The sequence below is a fragment of the Ceratotherium simum genome, chromosome 29 (assembly GCF_057802395.1).
Source record: "Ceratotherium simum simum isolate JZ-2026a chromosome 29, ASM5780239v1, whole genome shotgun sequence".
Lineage (NCBI taxonomy): Eukaryota > Metazoa > Chordata > Mammalia > Perissodactyla > Rhinocerotidae > Ceratotherium > Ceratotherium simum.
Window position 1 is genome coordinate 11074030 of NC_141928.1, and position 22396 is coordinate 11096425.

Sequence of the window (22396 nt, forward strand, 5' to 3'; positions counted from 1 at the left end):
GAGGGTGGTAGCTGATTCATTAGGGACAAATGATCAGTGTCCCCAGACGCAGAGTGCCATCAGAGGTGGAGCAAATAAAAGATGTTGAAGGGTCATTTATTCACCTGATTGGCTATTTTGATTGCTATTGTCAAATTCTAGAATTATTTCCCCCTTTTGGGAGAAAGAAATTCCAGCATGATACTCTTCTAAGTCTCGGCCTAATAAACCAATAGGGGTGGAGGAACTAAGGAGAAAAGGGTGGGTATCTCTCAAAGGGCCTAAACAAAAGGGAGTAGGTTCAGAGGCAGGAACCTGTTGCGAGACCCCCACTATTTGAACCGTTTTAGTGCTCCAAGGCAAGGGCTGCTTTATAGCCGTGGGGTTGAGTACCGTGAGTGTAGCTCCAGTGTCAGTGAGGACAGAGAGAGATTCATTCCCTATTGGAACAGTTGTTTCTCCAAGCTGATTAAGAGGGAGAATTGGGAAGAGCCCCTGTAGTTCCTCGGAGCCCCATCAGTGGGAGTCAGTAGGACATAGCTGGCTAGAGGGCTGAAGGCGCCTGGAGTGCTTAAGGTTGTAGGAATCTTTTTTCCAGAGTCCTGCTTTTTACAATAATAACAGAAACCAGAAGGATTTTAGTTTTGTTTAGGGGCCTCCGTTTGTTGGAGTTGAAAATTAGGAATTTGAGTGGTCTTCCTTTTAGTTGAATCATCTAGGGTGTGAGCAAATTGATTTGCCAAATTAGCTAATCTGAAATGGATATGGCTTCCATTCCATCCTGGTCCTTTTAACTAAAAGAGAAAGATCCTGGTTCAGCCCATTAATAAACATGGAGTTAAAGGCTCCCTGAGTGGATTCAACATCTAAAGGAAGACCAGAATTTTCTTTAAAGACAATTTGAAGTCAATTGTAATAGTCATGAACAGGTTCATCAAGTTTTTGCGTGCAAGCCTGAATTTTGTTCCAATCAACAGACTTAGGAAAAGCTACTGTAATTGCTCAGTGGAGTTCTCCAGCAAGTGTTCTAGTATTTTGCCAAAAGTTAGGGGTTTGTTTTTCTAAATCCCTTTCAGGATGTTCCCATCGGGCAAGTTTCATCCAATGTTGGGCCTGACCCTCACCAACAAGCGTGTGGACTAACAAGCATGTGATGTAAATCTGAGAAACCAGGTTGGTAAGTTTGAACAGCTGTTAAATTCTTCAGCAAACTTGTGGGGGTCCTCAGTTACTTTAGGAAGCTTGTTACTATGGCTCACAATTCGGCCTTAGTCCAGGGAACATAAGAAACTTGGGGTTTATTTGGACTTTCGGAAGACTTCTGCCACACGTCCAGAGACAAAGAAAACAAAGGAGGGGAAAGAGGCCTCAGCAGCCGTTTTGTTTTTCTTTGTTTGCCGCAGTTAATCTAGAAATTGTATTTTGCAGAGAGGCAATTTTAGAGTCCTGAAAACACTTGGAGGCCTCAAGATACCAATCAAAATAGGCATCCGTTCAGTTTTTCCAATTTTAGAGCCATGGCTGTCCTGTTCAGGTTTGAGAAAAGTAAGTTTGGGGAGGTGGAAAGTTCCCCATAATGGCCGTTGGTGTTCAAAATTGCTTTTGGTTAAGTCAGTCCATTTAGTTAGAAATGTGCATGAGGAGGGACCACAGTTTTTAGATAGAAAACGGGCTGGGGGACCTTAATGGGGGGCAGGGGGCGGGACGCTGAAAGCATTTAGATGACTGGAATCCCATTTCTCAGAGGTTTTTCTCTAGAGCAAAAGAAAAATTCCTCAACAGCCTGATTCCTTTGGAATGCTAACACACTTCCAATAGGAATTCTACCAAATGACTACTCATAAAAAAGAAAAGCCTTTGGGGCTGGCCCGGTGGTGCAAGCGATTGGGTGCGCGTGCTCCGCTGTGGCGGCCCGGGGTTCGCCGGTTTGGATCCCAGGCACGCACTGACGCACTGCTTGGCAAGCCGTGCTGTGGCGGCGTCCCATATAGAGTGGAGCAAGAAGGGCACGGATGTTAGCCCAGGGCCAGTCTTCCTCAGCAAAAAAAGGGAAGGATTGGCAGATGTTAGCACAGGGCTGATCTCCTCACAAAGAAAAAAAAGGAAAGCCTTTAAAACAGAAAAGACGAAGCCTTTAGACATAAAAGCTGAAGGCTTTATAAAAAAAAAAAAAATACAGATCTCGAATAAAGCCTGGAGAGCTCAAAATGCAAAGAGGCGAAGCTCAAATCCAGGAGAAAACGTCTCAGACTCCAGCGTTGGTGAGACAGCCGTGAGATCAACGGGCTCAGTGGGTGCTGACTCCTGTTTGCTCACCAGCCTTGGAGTTGTTGGGGGTCTTCTCTGGATCCCACTTCCTTGACACCAAGTCATGTCCTAATGTATAAAACAGCCAGTTATTTTACCAGCAAAATAGGTTTATTCAGGAATAACAGAGGAATTGCAATTCAGGACAAGCAAGCTATAGCAAAAACCATAGACAAGTCCAGCAAACAAAGGAGAGGAACGTTACTTTATAGAGAAAAAGGAGGAAGTTTGGAGAGGTTGTTTTGAACAAAAGTCCTTTGGAGGAAAGCGAGAGTTCAGGGTGCTGACGGTTTCCCATTGGCTGGGCTTGTCGGGCAAGGAGAATTCTTCCTGTTGGGGTCTGTAGTTGACGTGTTTCTGTTGGGGTCTGTAATTGATGTCCAGCAGCAGTGTGTGAGGGCTCCTCCTCCTGGCCTCCCGACTCCATTTTCAAGGAGATTTCTTGATTCCTTTTCAGAGTTTTTTGTGTACTCTCTGCGTAGACCTGTGACGGCAGCTGCTGCTGTCGTCTTTGTATGTTATTAAGAAGGAAAAGTCTGTGTGGCCTGCACTTCTCTACATACCAAATAGGAGTGATGTCTTGGTTGGTGATTGAGGCTCTTGTCTGAACTTGTTCCTTCTTGAGTTTTTGTGGTAGGAGTAAACAGCTATTTAAATTGAACTGCATTGTACCTGACTGCTGCCTCTGTGGGTTTTCCACTGGGGACAGTTTTCATATATTGTTCACTGTAGGCTGCTTCAGGTCATATTGCCTCACATCATTCTCCAGGGTACTTATTTTTGATACTTTCTTTCATTTTGTATGTTTTTGTGTTTCCTGCCCAGTTAGCTTCATAAATACTCCTTGCATGTGTCTTGTTGGTAGTCATTCTTTTTAGATGACAGACTGCCCAACTGCCTTTCTTTCCTTTCACTGCGGTACTTTCTGTGAGGCTGTGCTATGTCTCAGTTGAATAATTTGCATATTTGTTATTGTTAGGTGAACACGTCTCTTTCTCCACATTTAGTAGGCAAAATGATATCTTCATAGTCTCCTGAACAATATCTTACAGATGGCCTTCTGGCTATGTGTGTGTCGCTGCTGCTCCATCCCCTAGCTCCTTTGGCTTCCTTTTCTTAAACTCTCTTTGCCCTCAATTCATTCAATTTCTTTATACATTGAACAATGAGAATTTTGGTACCTATGCGTTTCTCTTACAATTGTTAGTATAGCATGTAATTTAAGTTCAATCACATGTTGGAATAAGTCAGAAAAATTGTTTTCAGAAAATAATCTGTATATAATTCATAATAGTTTTATACTGACTTTGATACGTGAAGATGCTTTGCACTCTGTTTGGCAAGGACCAGCTTTTTGAGCACTGCTGTTTGTTCATTTTGTAGGAACACTGTCTGCACCAAGCAGTAGCTGCTGCTTCCTTTTCTACTGAATGTGGAGAAACCATCAGCATCGCCCCCACATACACACACATTCCACAGTTTTCTGTACTTGGTGCTTTTCAACTTGTGCTGTTTTTGAGTGCATTTATAACAATTTTACAACTAATAATTTTAGAATATATTATAATCTACAGGGCAGTTGAACATCCATTAGTTCATTTTATTGTCCAATAGCCTTATGAATTAGCTGTTATTAATATTTCATTTTTGATAGCTGAGAAAACATACATATGACACTCTCTTATGTTGATGCTTAACTATACAGCCATTCCGTCTCTTAACGTGTCTTTTAAAAAATCCGAGTGCGTAGGAAAATGATCTCTTTCCTACTATGTGATTTCTATAAATACCTTCTCTTCTTTGTCAGAATTAATTTTTTATTATATTTTGGTTTCATTTCCTATGTACTTCTATTCTTTTCTCAGCCTGTTTCCCTTTTGGGTCCAGTCACATTGTTGTTCCCTATCTTTTTGAAACATCACTAAACTGCAGAGTTAATAGTGGTGGTGATATACATTATATAATGTTTTCAGACTTCTTTCACACCTAAATAATCTTGTTCTGTCTTCATAACAGTTATCTGAGGTAGGCAGGACCAGTGTAAATTGCTTGTTGTTGTGGATTAAAAACCTGCAACTCAAAGTGTTAGCTAAAGTTCTTTTGTTGTTTACAATCACATAACTAGGAAGTGTCAGGAACAGGAACACTTGGCCTCTGTCCTCGTCCAGGCCCTTTCCACTGCTGTTAAGACTCTGCATTGTGTTCCCTGGTATAATGTGATACCCACTTGTATCAGAATCTCTCCAGGTTTCTTTCATACTTTCTTATTGCCAACCACTTACTCAGAATTAAATCCAGAATAGCAGTTTCTCTTGTTGCTTTGTCAAAAGACTTCCTATAAAAAGGAGTTGTCAACAAGACAGGTCAGTAATTTGCCCGATGCTCTGTATTGAGCAGAATGAGTCTTTGAGTGGCTGTCCCCACTCATTGCTCTTTTGCTGGTGTGCCCATTCTGTAACCTGTGTTAGGATTCTACCATCTATGGATTGGTTTCCTAGGGCTGCCATAACAAGTGACCACAAACTGGGTGGCTTAAAACAACCGAATTTGTGCTCTCACACTTCAGGAGGCCAGAAGTCCAAAATCAAGGTGTTGGCAGAATTGATTCCTTTTTAGAAGCTCGGAGGGGGAATCTCTTCATGTCTCTCGAGCTTTTGGTGGTTGCCCGCAGTCCTTGGCATTCCCTGGTTTGCAGCTGCATAATTCCAATCTCCGTCTCCTTCTTCATATGGCCGTCTTCCCTCTGTGTCTGTGTCTTCCCATGGCATTCTCCTCTCTGTGGGTGTCCGTCTCTGCGTCTTTGCTCCTCGGCTTGTAAGGACACTGGTCACATTGGATTGAGCACTCATTGCATTTCAGGATGACCTCATGTTAACTTACTTCTTAATTACGTCTGCAAATACCCTATTTCCAAATAAGGTCACATTCACAGGGACAAGGAGTTAGGACTTCAACATATTTGGAGGGGGGACACAATTCAACCCACAACAATATATGTCCTTTTCTTTGTCTCTACTTCTGTTCTTACTCATGTGGTATGTTTACACGTATGCTTCCCATAGATGTCTATAGAACTGACTTGTTTATAGATTTCCACATGTATTTGTCCCACATAATTGATATAGATACGTACATATATATTTCATTCATAAATCTTAATTTCCCATTTATTTTTTAGTAGACTAGTGAGATTGTGTTTGTTGCATTGTATTAAAACTACAATTATCCATGATCTATTAATATTACAAACATTTGAGGCCGTAACTGTTTATATAATATGGACTCTGGCTTGTAGTTTTGCTTTTTTGTATTGCCCTTCTATGGTTTTGGTGTCAAGGCTGTGTTAGTTTTATTAAAATGAATGTTGGGAGGAAAGTATATTCAATGTTGTGTGTTTTTTAAACGTTTGGTAAAACTTACTTGTAGAACCATCTGGGTCTGGTATTTTTCCTCCCTCTTCCTTCCTTTCTTTTTTTTAAGTCTTTTTATTCAGGAATAACACAATCAGAAAAATGTATAGATAATGTATAGCTCAATAAATTTTTGCACTGTTAACCCCAGGTCAAGAAATACAGTATTGCTAGCATCCCTCTTATTTCTTGCCTCCTCCCTAAAAGTAACCACTCTCTTGATGAATCTGTCAAATACCATAGTTCAGTTTTATCTGTTTTGTCGTTTATGTGCTGGAATCGTGCGGTATGTGTTCTGTGGTATCTACTTTTCTTTTACTTAACCTTATGTTAGGTTTGTCCGTGTTGTTGCAGGTGGCTGTAGTGTGTTCATTTTCATTACACTACAGTATTCCACTCATTTATCCATTTTATTATTGATAGATATTTGATTGCTTCCAGATTTTGGTAATTACAGATTTTGCTTCTATGAACATTCTTGTAAATGTCTTTTGGTGCACACGTGTTGCATATCTGTTGGTATGTACCTAGTTGCTGAGTCAAAAGGTATGTTTTAGTAGATACTGCTAAATAGTTTTCTAGTAGTTCCTGTTGCTCCACATTCTTCCAACACTTGGGATTGTTAGGTTTTTTAACATTTGAGATGTTCTGGTAGACATTTCGTAGTATCTGATTTTGGCTTTATTTTATTTTATTTTTTAAAGATTTTATTTATTTATTTTTCCCCCCAAAGCCGCAGTAGATAGCTGTATGTCATAGTTGCACATCCTTCTAGTTGCTGTATGTGGGACGCGGCCTCAGCATGGCCGGAGAAGCGGTGCGTCGGTGCGCGCCCGGGATCCGAACTCGGCCCGCCAGCAGCGGAGCGCGTGCACTTAACCACTAAGCCACGGGGCCGGCCCGTCTCTATCATTCTCTGAGCACTTTCTTGCTCCCTAGCACAGGATATTCCATATTCATCTTGCACTTTGTCTGCCTCAGTGCTGTAACTAGCTAGTTATAATTCTCTAAGGGTTCTGGTTCCGTTTATTGGAGGATGGTATTAGAAGCCAAGATTTGGGTGCTAGGTATGTTCATTCCATTGGAGATTGGACGTGGTCACTACTCCAAGGCCCTCTGACAGATTTACAGAGTTAGGGAGTATGTATGTGTTTGTGCTTATGTATACACACACACAAACACACACCCCACACATTTATGTCTATATTTTAAAAATCCATTAGTTCATCCATATGGATGAACTATGTTTCAATAGTTTCAACTATTGACCTCTAGTTTCAATGCACAGGGTTCATTCTAACTTTTTCCTTTCCATATCTGTGTCTTCCTTCTCTTACAGAGAGAACTGGGTCCCAGTGTCCCTAATAGATTTTCTTATTTGATGAGTCCTCCTAGATATGTCAGATCTCCTAATGCTGCCTCTGAGCCCTTCCATGTGGAGATGCCCTCCTCACCCTGCTCAGGCTCTCACTCCTGCCAGTTCTCCCCGCTCAGGACGCCCTCCTCGCCTTACTCGGGCTCCAGCGTCCTGAGCAAGCTGGCCCTTTGTGTGGACGTCGATGGTCTCCTCACAGTTGGCACTCTGGTACCCATGCAGGCTGCCCTCTGTGGGGGCACCTCCTGTGCTCCGCCCCACCCAATGACTACAGGACTGGATTATTCAGGAATGGGGGAAGGCTTCTCTGAAATTCTGTAGTTTCACTTGAATGTTTCTAGCTATGAGATTCTTTATCTTTTCTTTTCTTTTCTTTTTTTTTTACATTCTTTGAGCTCTTTTAGTTTGAGGGCTTACATTTTCTCTAATTCTGGAAAGTTTACAGAAGTTTATTTCTGCAAATATTTCATCACCCTCATGTATTTTTTTCTTTCCTATCTATGCTATTATGTGGATGTTATTTCCTTCACTCTATTCCATCTCTCTTGATGTTTCTTTTATATATTTTTCTCTTCCTGATGTCTTTTGGAAGAGTACCTTAAACGTGATATTTTAGCTTATTAATTTGTTCAGCTGTATCCCTTCTGCTCTTCAGTCCATCCATCCATTAGGTTTATTTCAGTAATTATATTTTTCATACCCAGATTTTTTATTTGCTTCATTGTAGCATTTTCTTCCCTGCTTTATTTCTAATATCCTTCCATATTGAATTTGTTTATTTTAAACTTTTATTTTCTGTTTTTCTCGTGAACGTCTCTGTCGTGGGGATGTTAGCTACCTTGGCTCATGAGGTATATGAGGTGGGGTGGAGAAAGCTAGAGTCGGGTTTGTGCCTCTCCTGCTGGGTTTAGAGAATGGGCCAGCCCCGTGGCGTAGTGGTTAAGTTCACGTGCTCTGCTTCAGGGACCCGGGGTTCACAAGTTTGGATCCCGGGCCCATACCACACACTACTCATCAAGCCATGCTGTGGCATCATCCCACATACAAAATAGAGGAAGATTGGCACAGATGTTAGCTCAGGGCCAACCTTCCTCACCAAAAAAAAAAAAAGAATGAAGGTGGGCGTTGGGTGGGGAAAGGACTTAACCAGGGTCAGGGTCATTACAGAGTGAAACCCCTTCCCAGGCTCAGTGCTTTTCAAGATCTGTTTCCCTCTGTTAAAAACACCTAGTCCATGGAGTGTGGAAAGAGATGGTGGGAAGAGGGACCATGTGAACATGCAGGGACCACCCAGTGCTGTCCATGAATGTTATAAACTAGTTCTCCACCACCTGGCTCCAGTGCCACCCATATGTTACTCGGCAGCCCCTTGGCAGAGCTAGGCTTACTGACAATTTTCCTGCCTTGCAGCTGCAATCACCTGTTCAAGACAGTGTTGTAGAGAAAAATATTTACCAAAATAACTGCACGACGCCCGAACTCCCATCTCTGGTGTCTGGCCCTTGTCTTCTCTGCCTGTTTTTTCACCCTACCCTGGGACTACATTTCCCTCTGTTGTCCCAGGGATTTCTGTCCATGCGTAAACACAAACGAATTTTTTTTGTTTAGTATAGGTTCTTAGTGTACTGTATACTGTCTGGCAACTTGCTGTTTTTAAAATGGCTGATTAACATGATTGATTATATAGGAAGATAATTTGGATTCAGTAAAACATAGCTTTAAAATATGTGTGTGTGGGTGTGTATGATTTTTATATCCCTTTTATACTGTGTCCCCATATTATTGCCTTATCATCTTAAATATAATGTAAGTTAGTGATAGGGCAGAGTGCGGTCGTCAGTGTTCTGTGAAGTACTTAACTGTTACCCTCTTTGGTTCTTTTAGGTTGTTATCAGTTTTTAAATATTATGATACTGAAATAAATATCTTTATGGGTGAAGTGTTTTCCATTTGTAGGATCATTTTCCAGGGTGGATTTACAGAGTGGGTCAAATAGATAAATAGGCCGAAAAGATCAACAGGTTTGATTCTTAACCATGTAGAGGAGTACTTGGAACATGGTATGCATTCACATATTATTTATTGGATGAAAGAATATTATTAAAATTGCTTTCCAATATGGATGTACCAATTTTCATTCCCACTGACAATATGAGATTGTCTATTCTGCCGCACCAGCTTACATTTAAATTATTTTGATTATTTGATTATAATCAGAATAATTCTCTATCTTGGAAAAAAATGCTATCAGATGATATAACTAAGGTCTGTTTCTCTTTTTATTTTCACCTGCTTGGTAATTGCACACATGTTTCCTTACAGGACTGAATTTGCTCTTCAAGAAATCATGTCCTCTGGAGGTGCGGAAGATGACATCCCACAGGGAGAGAGGAAAACAGTGACAGATTTTTGTTATCTTCTGGATAAATCTAAGCAACTGTTCAATGGGTTAAGGTCAGTGGACTCTTAATGCCTGAAACTTTTCTCTAGTTGTGTTTTTTTCCCCGTGTCTGATGTGTGGTAAGTTTCTGAAAGTTATAGATAGAATGTTATATAAATATATCTACTAGATCATGCTTTTTTTCTTTGACACTGTTTCTTCATTCTCATGAAAAAACAATAGGAAAAGAAGATGACATATTGTTTTACTCAAGTTGAGGAGAGCTGTTTTGTTAGATGGTTTTATATATACATTTCTCTACATCATAACCTGATTTGCATCTGATTTTACACCCTGGGGTATTGAGGACTAAGGAGCCTCGGAATGCATGTGCAAGAATGTGGGACCTCTCTCCTGTTGCATTTTTGTACACTTATATGCTTCTTTTATTCTTTCTTTCTTTTTCATAGGATAAAATATCTCTTGACTAAAGGAATGATGGAATGTTCTAGACAGTTCTAGATACAACTTTAGTTGTGTGTGTCTTGAGCAGACTGGTAGCAGAAGCTAGATGTGCTTTTACCAAAATGTGTCTTTGATTTTATATTCTTGTGTATAGTGGGTAAATAATTTTGTACCTTTTTTTTTTTTTGTGAGGAAGATCAGCCCTGAGCTAACGTCCGTGCTAATCCTCCTCTTTTTTCTGAGGAAGACCGGGTCTGAGCTAACATCTATTGCCAGCCATCCTCCTTTTTTTTCCCCAAAGCCCCAGTAGATAGTTGTATGTCATAGTTGCACATCCTTTTAGTTGCTGTATGTGGGACGCGACCTCAGCATGGCCAGAGAACCGGTGCGTTGGTGCGCACCTGGGATCCGAACCCGGGCTGCCAGTAGCGGAGCGTGCGCTCTTAACCGCTAAGCCACGGGGCGGCCCCCTATTTTGTTTTATTTAAATGATTTAGCCTGTATTTTAGTTCTTGAGATTCTTAGGATATTGACTTCCTTCAACCCTAAAGCATCAAACACATTCATGCAATAGGTAAAATATTAAGGATAAATAGGTTTAATTTTTGATTTTTTAATTTTATATAGGAGTGAATGATTGTAAAGATAAGAAGTTATTTTTTTTTTTTTTTTGTGAGAAAGATCAGCCCTGAGCTAACATCCATGCTAATCCTCCTCTTTTCGCTGAGGAAGACCGGCTCTGAGCTAACATCTATTGCCAATCCTCCTCCTTTTTTTTCCCCAAAGCCCCAGCAGATAGTTGTATGTCGTAGTTGCACATCCTTCTAGTTGCTGTATGTGGGACGTGGCCTCAGCATGGCCGGAGAAGCGGTGCGTCGGTGCGCGGCCGGGATCCAAACCCAGGCCGCCAGTAGCGGAGTGCGCGCACTTAACCGCTAAGCCACGGGGCCGGCCCAAGAAGTTATTTTTAATTTACAGTTTATTTCTGGGTAAAAAATGCAATCTTTTTCTCATGTTTTATAATTGTATTCTCACATGTTTTATAATTGTATTATACATCCCTAGGTTCGGAACTGTACTGGCAGTTTATTTTTAAAGAAGTTAATATATATTTTAAAAAAAGTTTGCCATTATAAAGATAATACGGGGTCATAAAATGAATCCTCTGTGACCACTCTATCTAAATCTATGCTTTCAATCACTCTCATGTCCCTATATTCATTAAATTTTCTTCATAAAACTCATCACTATTTCAAATGATCTTATTTATTTGCTTATGCTATCTGGCTACATTAAAATGAAATGTCGCTAAGAGCAGGACCCTGCTTGTCGCTGTTTCTCTGGTTCCTAAGCCAGGGTCTTGCATGTTGCAGGTGCTTCATAAGCATTTGTTAAATGGAGGATTCCAGAGACAGTGTTCTCATCTCCTACACTCTGCTGCCTCCTATTTTGTGCAACAGAAGAGACCGTTGAGATCAGCTTTTTCTTTTGCTTTATAGGTTAATTGCATCTTTTTAAAGAATTATTTTCTTTCACTATTATAATTCAAAAAATGACCCCAGTATGCCGAGGTCTTTTTAAGTCTTTTTTCCCCCTAGAATGTTGTAAACCATTTAAATTGCATACTTAGACTTTTTTTCTTTATTCTCCATCATTGTCCATGTATATCTTATTTATTCAGCATTTACTTGGCCCTCAGTATGTGCTGCATTCTGTATTGAGTACAGATAACTCAAAGATAAAATGAACGGTCCCTGCCCTCGAATACTTTGTGAAGAAATTATAAGAATACAAACCCATGGCCGCCTTCTATTCACTGCTAGCCTGAGGTTTCGCATATTGCTTAAGCAAATTTCCCACACGTCTTCATGTGCCTGTTGAAATTATGGCAAATAAAAAAATTAAAGTGATGGTAGATTTAAAGAGTAAGAAAGCATTTAAAAGTTTGCATGAAAATCCCTACAGTAGTGTCTGGCTTTTAGCTCCCAAACTCTTTTATTCTCAATTCTTAAAACATTATCATATGCTGGCGGCCCGGGTTCGGATCCCGGGCGCGCCCCGAGGCACCACTTCTCCGTCCAACGCGAGGCCGAGTCCCACGTACAGCAACTAGAAGGATGTGAACCTATGACATGCAACTATCTACTGGGGCTTTGGGGGGAAAAAAATGAATAAATAAAAAAAAAAATCTTTAAAAAAAAAAAACATTATCATAGTTATAATTCTGACCCCTTCTTCTCCTCCTTCCCCTCCTCCTCCCCCTCTGATTTAGGGAGCTATATTTCATACAATAAAAATTCACCCATTCCAAGTTTGCAATTATATGGTTTAGTGTATTTGCATAGTTGTGCAACTGTCACCACAATCTAATTTTAGAACATTTTATTCACCCCCAAAAGAAACCCTGACACCCATTAGTGATTCTCCCTTCCCCCCAGTCTCTAACTCCTCATCTACTTTCTGTCTCTACGGATTTACCTAATTTGGAAATTTCATAAAAATGGAATCATAATATATGCAGTCTTTTGAGATGGGCTTTTTTCACAAGTAACATAATGTTTTTGAGGTTCATCTATGTGGTAACATGTATCAATACTTTGTTCCTTTTATTTCTGATTAATATTCCATTGTACAGATTGACCACGTTTTGTTTATCCAATCATCAGTTGATGGACATTTGAATTATTTTGCACTTTTTGGCTGTTATGAATAATACTGCTGTGAACATTTCTGTACAAGGTTTTGTGTAGACATATGTTTTCAATTCTCTTGAGTATATACCTAGGAGTGAAATTGCTGGGTCATATGGTACTCTATGTTTAACCTTTTGAGGAACTTCCAGATTGTTTTTCAAAGAAGCTGCATGAGCTGTGTATGAGGGTTCCAGTCTGTCTACATTCTCACCAACGCTAGTTATTGTTTTTCTTTTTGATGATAGCCATCCTAGTGGGTGTGAAGTGGTATCTCATTGTGGTTTTCGTTTGCATTTCTCTAATGATTAATGGTGTTGAGCATCTTTTCATGTGCTTATTGGTCAATTTTATTTCTTTGTTGGAGAAATGTGTATGCTAATCCTTTGACCATTTTTCATATTGGGTTATTTATCTTTTTATTTTTAACCTGTGGTTGTCCTCTGTGTGTTCTGGATACCAGTCCCTTGTAAGATGTAATAATTTGCACATATATACTTTCCCATTCTGTGGGTTGTCTCTTCACTTTCTTGATGGTGTCCTTTGAAGCACAAAAGCTTTTATTTTTATTTATTTTTTATTTTTTGTGAGGAAGATCAGCGCTGAGCTAACATCCATGCCAATCCTCCTCTTTTTGTTGAGGAAGACAGGCCCTGGGCTAACATCTGTGCCAATCTTCCTCCACTTTATATGGGACGCCGCCACAGCATGGCCTGACAAGCAGTGCATCGGTGCGCGCCCGGGATCCAAACCCAGGCCGCCAGCGGTGGAGCCCTCGCACTTAACTGCTACGCCACGGGGCCGGCCCCCACAAAAGCTTTTAATTTTAATAAAGTCCAGTTTGTCATTCTTCTCTTTCATTGTTTGTACTTTTGGTGTCGTATCTAAGAAATCATTGCCTAACCTGAGGTCACCAAGACTTACTCTGATGTTTCTTCTAACAGTTTTATGGTTTTAGCTCTTACATTTAAGTCTTATGAACGATTTTGAGTTAATTTTTGTGGGTGGTGTGAGATCTTAGGCATTTTTTTATCAGAAAAAATTTTTTTCAATCGATCATTGTATTTCTTTAATTTTTTTCTTTCTTCTTTCTTGTTCCTTGTTTCTCCTTCATTGTTTATACTTGTAGTGCTTAGATTGAATATTCTGTCTAAATCCTCTGTAACCCTTTACTCTCTTTTTTCATCTCTATTCTTTTTCTTAGCATTTTCAGAAAATGTGTCAAATTTGTCCACTATATGCCAGACATGCTTCAACTTGTCATTTCATATCAGCATTTTTTGCTATACTGCTTTTTTTTTTTTTAAAGATTTTATTTATTTTATTTTTTCCCCCCAAAGCCCCAGTGGATAGTTGTGTGTCGTAGCTGCACATCCTTCTAGTTGCTGTATGTGAGACTCGGCCTCAGGATGAACGGAGAAGTGGTGCCTCGATGCGCACCCGGGATCCGAACCCGGGCCGCCAGCATCGCAGCGCGCGCACTTAACCGCCAAGCCACAGGGCCGGCCCATATACTGCTTTTTTTAAAAAATAGGTATTAGGTATTTGACCCACAGTTTACAAGCTTCTCTATATGTTTAAAGAAGACATGCGCTAGATATTTTGATGTGTTTGTAAATGGAATTGAATTTTTTTCATTGACTATGTCTGAGAAGCACATTGAATTTAGCAGTGGCATTTCTCTTCTTAAGAAGGAATTATTTCCCTAATTTGATTCTGAGCCATAAACGAATCACAAAGCTCAAGTAGTCTCCTGCTGGAGACTCTTTGCTGGGCTAAAATCACCCTGTAGCTACTGTAACAGTCACAATAACGGAACACGTTTCCACATAGCATTCTATGGTTTATAAACTGCTTTCAGGTACATCTTGATTCTTTGGCCGTGGGATGACAGTATGTAGTACCAAAAACACCTGTAACCTGAAAATGAATTGTTTTATTTCGCCTTCTTTTTGAAATGTTGTTTTGGTTGTATAAATATATTTTACCAGCTCAAATGTGTTCTCATTTTGATCCTTTTTTTTTAAAGTGTCATTTTAACTATCACACAGATTTTATTTATTTTTAAAGTAATTGCGGGGGCCAGTCCTGTGGCTTAGTGGTTAAGGTCAGTGTACTCCGTTTCAGTGGCCCTGGTTTGGGGTTCAGATGCCAGGCATGAACCTCCACCACTTGTCAGCCATGCTGTGGTGGCGACCCACATACAAAATAGAGGAAGATTGGCACAGATGTTAGCTCAGCCTGAATCTTCCTTGGGGGGAGAAAAAAGTAATTGCAGAGTAAAACTGTATCTAAGGGAATAGTAGGAAACCCTAATAGATAGAGAAGTTGTGTGAGATCTAATCTATAAGACTGTTCATTCAGTATTAGAGAAATTAATTATAGTATGCTTGAGATACCTGTTTCAGTTCAGTTCATGAGCACTTAAAACTCTGTAGGGTTCAAGAATTAATCCTTTTCATACAACTCAATAACAGAAAAAACCATCCTGATTTAAAAATGGACAGAAAATCTGAGTAGACATTTTTCCAAAGAAGACATACAAATGGCCAACAGGTACATGAAAAGGTGCTCAACATCACTAATCATCAGGGAAATGCAAATCAAAACCATGATGAGATATCACCTCACACCTGTTAGAATGGCTATTAATAAAAAGACAAGAAATAATAAGTGTTGGCGAGGATCTGGAGAAAGTAAATAAGTACAACCTTTATGGAAAACAGTATGGAAGTTCCTCACAAAATTAAAAATAGAACTACCATAGGAGCCAGCAATTCCACTTCTGGGCATTTATCTGAAGAAAATGAAAGCACTAACTAAAAAAGATATCTGCACCCCCATGTTCATTGCAGCATTATTTACAAGAGCCAAGATATGGAAATGACCTGTGTCCATTGATGAGTGAGTGGGTAAAGAAAATGTGGTGTGTATATATATACAATGGAATATTATTCAGCCATAAAAAGGAAGGAAATCTTGTCATTTGCTACAACATGGATGGACCTTGAGGGCATTGTGCTAAGTGAAATAAGTCAGATAGAGAAAGACAAATACTGTGTGATCTCACTTTATGAGGAATCTAAAATCACTCCCCCACAAAAAAAAAAAAACAAAAAAACCATGAGCTTATGGATACATACAACAGATTGGTGGTTGCCAGAGGCAGGGGAATGGGAGTTGGGTTAAGGGGATTAAAAAGTACAAACTTCCAGCTATAAAGTAAATAAGTCACAGGGATGTAATGTACAATGTGGTGACTATAGTTAATATTGTATCGTATATTTGGAAGTTGCTAAGAAAGTGGATCTTAAAAGTTCTCATCACAAGAAAAAAAATTTGTAACTATCTATTGTGGTGGGTGTTAACTAGACTTCTTGTGGTGATCATTTCACAATATATACAAATAGTGAATCATTATGTTCTACACCTGAAACTAATATAATGTTATGTGTCAATCATAGCTCAATAAAAAAAGTTAATTCTTTTGACTCTTGCTCTCTGAAATATTCAGTAGATAAAAACACAGGTCTCGGGGCCGGCCCCGTGGCTTAGCAGTTAAGGGCATGCGCTCCGCTACTGGCGGCCCGGGTTCGGATCCCGGGCGCACACCGACACACCGCTTCTCCGGCCATGCTGAGGCCGCGTCCCACATACAGCAACTAGAAGGATGTGCAGCTATGACGTACAACTATCTGTTGGGGCTTTGGGGAAAAAAAGGGGGAGGATTGGCAATAGATGTTAGCTCAGAGCCGGTCTTCCTCAGCGAAAAGAGGAGGATTACCATGGATGTTAGCTCAGGGCTGATCTTCCTCACACACACACACAAAAAAAAACCACAGGTCTCGTCAACTGGAGATTTCCCTTCTTCATTTGTTAAGTCAGTAATTCTGTCAGTACAGATGTGTAACTTGCAGATATCATAAATCGCTACCTGGAGAGCAGTATTTGCTATACTAATGTATCGCTGATCTCCCAAATGTGGAGTAGTACCTTTAAAGTGCTGTTTTAAAATTTGACAATACTAATAATGATAAATTTTGACCTGGAAGAGTGGTTAAGCAAATCCACCAGGGATTTATTTTCATTGTTTGGTGTGAAGGCCCTCTTTAATTTAAACAAGCCTTAATTATTTCTACAAAAAACAGGTTTATGATGAGTAAAGTATGTATGTTCTCTGAATGCTTTTGGGTTTTTGTTGGAGAGGGGTGTGGGCAGTGGCAGCACAACTCTTATAGTTTACTGAGAGATTAGTACTTGACTCTTCATTTTTTTCTTCATTTTTAAAGAAAATCTGTTTTATACACACACACACACACACACACACACACACACACACACACACGGAATAGTATAGAACTGTTAAAATGATTTTGGTGGAGATATAAATGAAAAGTTGCCCATGGTATAGTTTAAATGAAAAAAAGAAATAGTGAAAACAGCATTTTTACATCATCTTGTTTTATCAAAACTTCTGTATTAAGTTTATGTTCTGTGTACATGTTAACTCTTAGTGGGGACCATTTGCTTGTAGTGCCCCTGTGGTCTCTTTCTTCTGAGAGGCCGATTTTCTCCCAGTGTCTGGTGTGTGTGAATGTGTGTATTTTCTGTACTTGTTTATATAAAGGACAGTGTTTTATTCAGTGTTAGACCTTGACTGGCAAGTGGTTGGAAAGGCCTCTGTTGATCAGTTCTGCAGGTCTGTGTTCGAGTTCCTCATAGTGGTGGGTTGGAGGCTGTGTGGCGTTCGGCTCCACACTACTCTCCCGTTCCCTCTCCAAAGAAGCTCTTTGAGTTATGTGAATTAAACACCTCTACGTTGATACAGTTTTTGAGCATTTCTTTTGAAGTGGAGAAGAAATTTCTTGGAGAATAATTAAAAGAAGGTATTTTCGGTTGTCTACCCGCTCTCCCCCTGCCTCTTGTTTGTGTTGGTCTGGATAGAAAACAGGATCACAGTGCTTAGAGAGAACAAGAAATACATTGGTAGTGGTTCTGGACCAGCTCTGGGACTTGGGGAAATGGGTGAGTGGGAATCCAGCTGAAATAGCATCAGCTTTTAGCACTGGGCCCTTCATTCCAACATTCCTTTCACTGCCAGTGCTCATCTTTTGACTGACTTTTCTTTTTCTTTCTTCAGTTCACAAACTGGTTATTCAACTTATTATTGAAGTATAATATACCTGCAGAAAAGTGCACACATTATAAGTATATTTTTTATGAACTGAGCACATCCAAGTAGCTTGAACTCAGATAATTCAAGGAACCCCCTTGTGTTCCCGCTCACTTGGACTTTTTAACTCATTATGAGCAGAATGAAAAAGGGCATTTCAGTGCATGAAAGGCTTCAGATTTTCTATATGATGTCTCACTTGGGATATAATAAATTCTGTTTTTACTCGTGAAGGTATATCTTTCCACCTTATATTAAGTCATTCATCCAAGTTGTTAGAGCCTTTTCATTTTCCCAGCCGTGAATATCTTAATGGAGTATTTTTCTTGACTGAAAATACCTTCTTATAATATGTGCATAATAAATAAGCTCTTATTTCTACTCACTATGTAAGAAAACATAGTCCAGAGAGTGAGAAATGGATAAAATGAATAGGTGTTTTGCTTATAATAGCTTTTGTATGTAGTTACAGTAGTAATGAAGTGAGAGTAATGTTAGAAATGCTTTGAATACTGTCAGAAAATGATCAAAAGCCTAAGCGTTGGCAGGGTGCTAGTTACCATGGTGACTAAAACTGCCGGTGCAGAGTGGAAGACTTCGTGGGATTATATAATGTGGCATCTTGAGACATGTATTTGAGATACACAGCTGTGTCCAGCAGTGATATCCATGACTTTTGGTGCTTTGAAACAGCAGAGGCCTCCAAGTCACTGATTCTTTGACTCCAGAGGAGCAAAGACACCAAGCCAAAATAAGCGTTGGAGGCCATAAATATATATATTTACAGAGAAGTGCACCAAAGTGAGGTGTAATGGTCTTAAATAAAGTAATTGCAGAAATTATTTTTATTAAATATGCTCTCATTATTCAAATTAAAGAAGAAATCAGGGCCCGGCCCCGTGGCGTAGCGGTTAAGTGTTTGCGCTCTGCTATTGGTGGCCCGGGTTCGGATCCCGGGCGTGCACCGATGCGCTGCTTGTCATGCCATGCTGTGGTGGTGTCCCATATAAAATGGAGGGAGATAGGCACAGATGTTAGCCCAGCGCCAGTCTTCCTCAGCGAAAAAGAGGAGGATTGGCATGGATGGTAGCTCAGCGCTGATCTTCCTCATTAAAAAAAAAAAAAAAAGAAGAAGAAATCATCCACAGTGTTCCCTTTAAAAGTCCACTTTTAGGATGCCCTGGTTCCTAAATAGGAACAGTTAACTGAGAAATTAACAGTGTATTCTATTGTCCCTTTCCTCTCTTTTCTTGCCCTCTCCTTCCTCTTTCTTCTCTTCTCCTTTTCTTCCTTTCCCTCTTCCCTCTCCTCCTCCTTCAAAAAATTAATACTTTCGGGGCCTGCCTGGTGGCGCAGCAGTTAAGTGCGCGCGCTCCGCTTCAGCGGCCTGGGGTTCGCGGGTTCGGATCCCGGGCGCGCACCGATGCACCGCTTGTCAAGCCATGCTATGGCGGTGTCCCATATAAAGTAGAGGAAGATAAGCACAGGTGTAAACCCAGGGCCAGTCTTCCTCGGCAAAAAGAGGAGGATTGGCATTGGATGTTAGCTCAGGGCTGATCTTCCTCACACACACAAAAAATAAATAAATAATACTTTCCTAGAGGCAAGTCCTGCAAACTGGTAATAGCAAGGTGTATGTTATTTCAGAGATTATAGCCTAAACTATCTGTACAAGCTTTTGATATGTGCTTTCATTTTATGTGGCTTACCACTCAAAGAATTGCACTTGCAGTTGAGGTAGACCACCACCAGGCTGCAGTAGATCCCTTGATCTCATGATCTAGAGAAGCATTGACTAATAAAAATTTAGTGTGAACCACAAATGTGATTTTAAATTTTCTAGTAGCCACATTAAAAAAATATAAAAAGCAACAAGTGAAATTAATTTTAATGATATATTTTATTTGATCCAATGTATCCAAAATATTTTATTTCAACATTTAATCAACATAGAAGAATTATGAGATCTTTCACATTCTTTTTTTCATGCTAAGTCTTTGAAATACATTGAATATTTTATGCTTATGCATGTTTCAGTTCAGATTAGCCACATTTCAAGTGCTCCATAGCCACCTGTGGCCATTGGTTCAGGCAAAATTCTTCCTATTTTAGCTTCTGTTCTCAAAATGGTCCACTGTGCTTTCTGGTGAATACATATTGGCTATGTGGGGTTTCTCTTCTTCACCGGTCAATCAGATGATACCATTTGTTTCCTCTGTCTCTTCCTGTACAGATGCCCATAGCCTGAAGGTCCTTTGGCTGTTGATGATTTGTCCCCACCCACCTGTATTTTGAGATTTGAGGGGTACCTTATCACTTACTATCTGCGTTTGCTAGGGCTGTCATAACAAAAGACCACTGGCTGGGTAGCTTTCATAACGGACATTTATTGTCTCACAGTTCTGGAGGCCAGAAGTCCAAGATCAAGCAGTGATCAGCAGTGTCAGCAGTGCTGGTTTCTTCTTGAAGCCTCTCTCCTCGGCTTGCAGATGGTCATTTTCCTGCTGTGTCCTCACATGGTCATCCCTCTGTGCACATGCGCCCCTGGTGTCTCTCTGTGTGTCCTAATCTCCTCTTCTTATGAGGACACAAGTCAGATTGTATTAGGGCCCACCCTAAAGGCCTCATTTTAACTTAATTACTTCTTTAAAGGCCCTATCTCCAAATACAGTCACATTCTGAGGTTCTTGGGCTTAGGACTTCAGCATATGAAATTTGGGGTAACATAGTTCAGCCTGTAACACTTGCTTTTGCTGAAAATGTTATGTGTCGGTTTTTGATTTTGTTATCTAGTTAATGTATCTGAGTAGATTTAAAACTACTGCCACCATTTCCCTGGAATCCAGAAAATCAGCTATTTAAATGCTATGCTGAAATATTAAACACTAATATAGATTAGTATATTTCTCATTAGTTCTTTTTAACTATTGAAGCTCAATAGAACCTGCTTTTATAAGTTAGCACTCTGTAAGATCTTAATTGTCAGGCCTGGCTAGAAACAAGATCAGGCATCTTCACCTTTTATGTTGCTATTGGAAGCTAGATCAGGGATTGATTAGGGGGAGGGTGTTTGTGGTTAGTTTTTAAGATCCTCCAGGAGGATGGCGCCGGCCAGGTGGTGTAGTGGTTAAGTTCGCGCCCTCCAGTTCAGTGGCCTGGGGTTCGCAGGTTCGGATCCCGGGTGCGGACCTGTGCATTGCTCATCAAGCCATGCTGTGGTGGCATCCCATATACAAAATAGAAGAAGACTGGCACAGATGTTAGCTCAGGGACAATCTTCCTCAAGCAAAAAGAGGAAGATTGGCAATAGATGTTAGCTCAGGGCTAATTTTCCTCACCAAAAAAAAAAAAGAAAAAGAAAAAGAAAGTCTTTCAGGAGGAGTGTAAAGATAAAAAACAAAGATATTTTAAGAACCCTGGATTTCATTAAATCCTCAAAACAGCCTCATTAGTGTCTATTTTCTTGGTTTTACAGATGAGAAAATCAAAGCTTTGGCAGATAAAGTAATAGCGTTAATACAATGAATTATAATTTGGGAAGTGCTACTTCAGAGAAGTCTTTCCTCAGCATACGAGTAAGGATCCCAAAACTCACAGGGGGGCTCTGATAGCCTCTTCTCTGGAGGTAACACAGGCGAATGCTTGACTCTAGGAATGGCGGCAGTTGGCTTCCTGGCTTCTTGCTCTCATCTCCTTGATTCCCAGAGGGATCCACGTCAGTAGAGCTCCTCTGGGTGTCATCATACCTACAAGATAGTCAGGGCGGGACAAGTGAGGTATAAGGCACCAACACTTTAGAGGGCACATGGGATTTAAAATTTGACAAGTTCTTTTTCTATGAGCAAGGTATGATTAGAACATAAATCTATTAATAGCTTGTTTCTAAATGTAAGAATTTGTATACTTCCATAGAGCTGGTTCACAGGAGGAGAAGATGCCGTTTCATAGCTTTATTTGGCTTGGCATGTCTGAATGCAGATTAGGGGTGAGTATTCAAAGCTATTCAAATTCATAAGCCGTCATTAGGAATGGAACAATATCCTGAGTGCCTTCTATATGCCAGCACCATTCTAGGCCCTGGGCTAGGGACAGGGGCAGGATACAAAGATAAAAACCATGTCTACCTTCAAGCTAATCAAGCACTCTTACACGTTTTCTCTCTCTCAATCTCTCATTGAAAAAAAGCTTTGCTCCTTCTTCAGTAAACAAAAGGGTTGATATACAGTCATGCACCACATAAGGACATTTCAAAAGGTCAATGACAGACCGCATATATGATGATAGTCCCATAAGAGGAGTACCATATAGCTTAGATGCGCAGTAGGCTATACCACCTAAGTTTGTGCAAGTACACTTTATGATGTTCATACAATGATGAAATTGCCTAACGACATGTTTCTCAGAAAGTATTCCCATCGTTAAACGCTGCATGACTGTAGTGGTTCATTAAAGTATCCTCTCCTAAAGGAAACACTCAGCCTTAACAGCCTGGGCCTGTTGCCTCAGCACGTTCAAACTCACAGATCCGCCCCAAACCTAAATTTGAAAACAGGTATACCAGTGGGTTAAAAAAAAATTCCAGTGTTAAAACAAGGAAGTGCTCAATTGGGCTTCTCC

General features: G+C 40.2%; 1 protein-coding gene across 3 annotated transcripts in view; it reads left to right on the plus strand.

Annotated features, from left to right (window-relative positions):
* Positions 1-22396, plus strand: part of SCAI (suppressor of cancer cell invasion) — a 136305-nt gene that overhangs the window by 56090 nt on the left and 57819 nt on the right. For 2 of the 3 annotated variants that reach the window (XM_087419094.1, XM_004423444.3), the window contains exon 3: positions 9394-9525. In XM_087419094.1, coding sequence (XP_087275220.1) covers positions 9394-9525 — 132 coding nt within the window. Of the gene's footprint in view, positions 1-1055; positions 1153-9393; positions 9526-22396 lie in introns of all 3 variants that reach the window. The other variant, XM_087419095.1, reaches the window with a different exon arrangement.